The sequence below is a fragment of the Tupaia chinensis genome, unplaced genomic scaffold (assembly GCF_000334495.1).
Source record: "Tupaia chinensis unplaced genomic scaffold, TupChi_1.0 Scaffold138665_1, whole genome shotgun sequence".
NCBI lineage: Eukaryota > Metazoa > Chordata > Mammalia > Scandentia > Tupaiidae > Tupaia > Tupaia belangeri.
Window position 1 is genome coordinate 64480 of NW_006198557.1, and position 2993 is coordinate 67472.

The window sequence follows — 2993 nt, forward strand, 5'->3', positions numbered from 1 at the left end:
GCGTGATTTTAAGCCACTGGGTCTGGGACTCGAACCATGGTTGACTATGTGGGAGTCCAGTGATGTAGCCATTATGCCATCTGCTGATCCCTTTCACAGTTTATTTTATTTTATTTATTTCTTTTGTGAGCAAGAGACACAGAGCGAGCCTGGAAAACAGCGTTCCCGACAAGGTCCACACTACAGATGCGGGTGTACCCGGGGGACTTGGAGTTCTCCAGACGCCAACTCACCCATGAGGGTCAGCTTCACAGTGTTTGTGTTTCTTTTTTGTTTGCTATAGGATGTGTGTGCTCGCCAGAGAAAGAGAGAGAGAGAGAGGGAAAATGAGAAATCGCCTCTCGGGGGGATGGCTGCGGTGCAGCCCCTTCTCCAATCTCTCAGGATTTGGGGCATGTGCGCACACACACACCCGGCATCATTTTCAAGCCACCGGATCCGGGACTTGAACTATCGACTTAGCCATGCAGGATCCAGTGCCTTAACCTCCCCACCACCTGCTGGGCCAGCCTCATGTGTTTTTACCTTACAAAGCTGGACCACCATCCAGCACCCTCCTTCTCCCGGAGTGCTTTCCCCCAACAAATGGAAAGGATGTTAGAAATCTCTGTCCCCACCGTGAGGCTCGTGCAGACATGACTAATCCATCACCATCTCACCGCTCCGCCCTCCCGTGAGTCCCCGGTGCTGGGACTGGGCGGTGAGCGGGTGCGACCTATTGTCTCCAGCAGATACTGGGGGCCATGGAGTCTCAGGTGGGGGGGGGCCCGGCCGGCCCGGCCCTGCCCAATGGGCCACTCCTTGGTACAAACGGAGCCACTGATGACAGCAAGACCAACCTCATCGTCAACTACCTGCCCCAGAACATGACCCAGGATGAGTTCAAGAGTCTCTTCGGCAGCATCGGGGACATCGAGTCCTGCAAGTTGGTCCGGGATAAGATCACAGGTGGGCAGCTGGCGGGGGTGGCGGGGAGGACAGAGTGACAGGCTGAGGAATACAGGGGTGTGTGTGCTCGAGGGGGGCGGGTAGGACCCCAGGTGGGGAGATGACTTCAAGGGGGGCTGCTGGGACTCCAAGGTCTACAGTGTCCCAGCTGAGGGTGGATCTTGGTTTAGGGAGGACACGGGCAGGTGCCAGGGCTGGGCAGGGAGGTCACCACGCTGGTCCCGCCCACAGGACAGAGTCTGGGCTACGGGTTTGTGAATTACTCGGACCCCAACGACGCAGACAAAGCCATCAGCACACTCAACGGCCTCAAACTGCAGACGAAGACCATCAAGGTTCGTGCCCCAATTGCCCCCCCCAACCCCCTGCTGCCCATCACCCCTTCCCACCGTGGCCTCCTGCTGTTCCCTCCGTGCACTCCCGAGGGGCTCAGACCTCGCCTCCATGGCGTCCCAGCTGGGCACAGGGGACGAGGGGCAGTGGCTTTGCTTCCCTGAGCCTCAGTGTCTTCACCTGTCAACGGAGGGGATGTCAGCCCCGTGTCCTCTGGAGGTGGGTCAGTGACCAAGGTCCTGTGGGCCACCCCCTCCCCGCCTTTGTCATGGAGATGGGGGTGGGGGCCCAGCTGCCATCTGGAGCCTAATTAGGCTCTGGGAGGGCGGGATTAGGGGCGGCCCCTTCCCCCAATCACCTCCCCTCTCAGCAGCTGGGACCCTGGGAGCCCTGGCTCCCTTGAGGAGTCGCCATGGAAACTCCCCTCTCAGGTCTGCCTGGGGGTGTTCGAGCTCCGCCCCACAAATCTGGTCTTGGACCCCGGGGGAGACTGGGGTTGGGGGGGTGCCCATCTGGTCCTCCGTTCACCATGGGGACAGAGATGCAGGTGTCTCTCGCTCTCTCAGATGAGGAGGCGGGAGGGAATGAGATCAGGACCCCACGGCCCCTCCTGCCAGCTTGGCCTAGAAGCCTCGGGGAGTGAGGGTGGAGCACCAGGCCGTGAGACACAGCGGTGACGCTCCAGGTGTGTCATGACTCACTGCGGTGCCGGCGGTGACACGGTGACCGTGTGACTGTCTGTGTAAGCGGGTCTGGCTGTGTACGACTCTGGGCGTGTCCCCCGTGTCAGTAGGACGGGGTGATTACTCGACAGGTGCTTCGTGACACCCCGGAACTCCGATTGTGACCTGGGGGGGGACCGTGTGGGTGTGTCTGGCTGTGACTGGGTGCCTGTGTGTCATGGTGGCACCGTGTGGGCGTGTCTCCCCGTGCCCCATCGGAGTGGAACACGCTTGTGTGTGTGGCCTCGTGTCACCCTCTTGCTGGGGTTGTCCCCGGGGCTGCAGCGGGATGACGCTGTGGTCTTGTGTGTATCCCTGTGGCCCTCATGTTGGGGGGTCCCAGCGGGCCCTCTGGTAGATTCAGGTCAGAGGGTTCTCCAGCTGCTCACGCCCGGTGTCGGGGTGCAGGAGGAAGTTGGTTTCGGTCCCCCTGCCTTTGGGGAGACCATGTCACAGGGGGATGGGAAAGGCCCCTGCAGACCTGCTCTGTGTGCCTCAAATGGCCACAGACCCCAAAAGCCCACCAAGGAGCTCAGCCTCCCCTGCTCACCCCCAAATCTGATTTAGCTGCAAGTCTTCACCCCTCAAAATCTTTCACAGGGTTGGGAGGAGAAAGAAAATATCAGACACTCATTGTCTGCCCGGCCCTTAGGCTGGTGGCTAAGGGAGCTGGATTGCACACATGGCTGACATCGGTTTAAGTCCCGGACCCGGCAGTTTGAGAACTCCATAGGGCACATGTACATGCGTACCCAAGATGCAGACAGGATGGAGAAATGGAGGGGAAGGGATTCGGGCGGGACCACACCCCTCTGCGTGTTCTTTCTCCCTCTCCCTCTTGATGTCCCCCCCCCCCCCCCCCGCGAACACACGCACCCTCTGGCCACAATCGAACAACAAAAGATCCTCATGATTTTCAGGACCAGCCGTTGGCGTAATGGCTATGTCGCTGGACTCCCATGTAGTCGACCACCGTTCAAGTCCCAGACA

The 2993-nt window shown here is 59.9% G+C and overlaps 1 protein-coding gene across 3 annotated transcripts in view; it reads left to right on the plus strand.

Annotated features, from left to right (window-relative positions):
• The first annotated feature begins 140 nt into the window (after positions 1-140).
• The window catches only part of ELAVL3 (ELAV like RNA binding protein 3), a 12311-nt gene continuing 9458 nt past the window's right edge, over positions 141-2993 (plus strand). For all 3 annotated transcript variants that reach the window (XM_006161503.1, XM_027765543.1, XM_027765544.1), the window contains exons 1-3: positions 141-241; positions 729-948; positions 1180-1283. In XM_006161503.1, coding sequence (XP_006161565.1) covers positions 236-241; positions 729-948; positions 1180-1283 — 330 coding nt within the window. In that variant the 5' untranslated portion in view covers positions 141-235. The remainder of the gene's footprint in view (positions 242-728; positions 949-1179; positions 1284-2993) is intronic.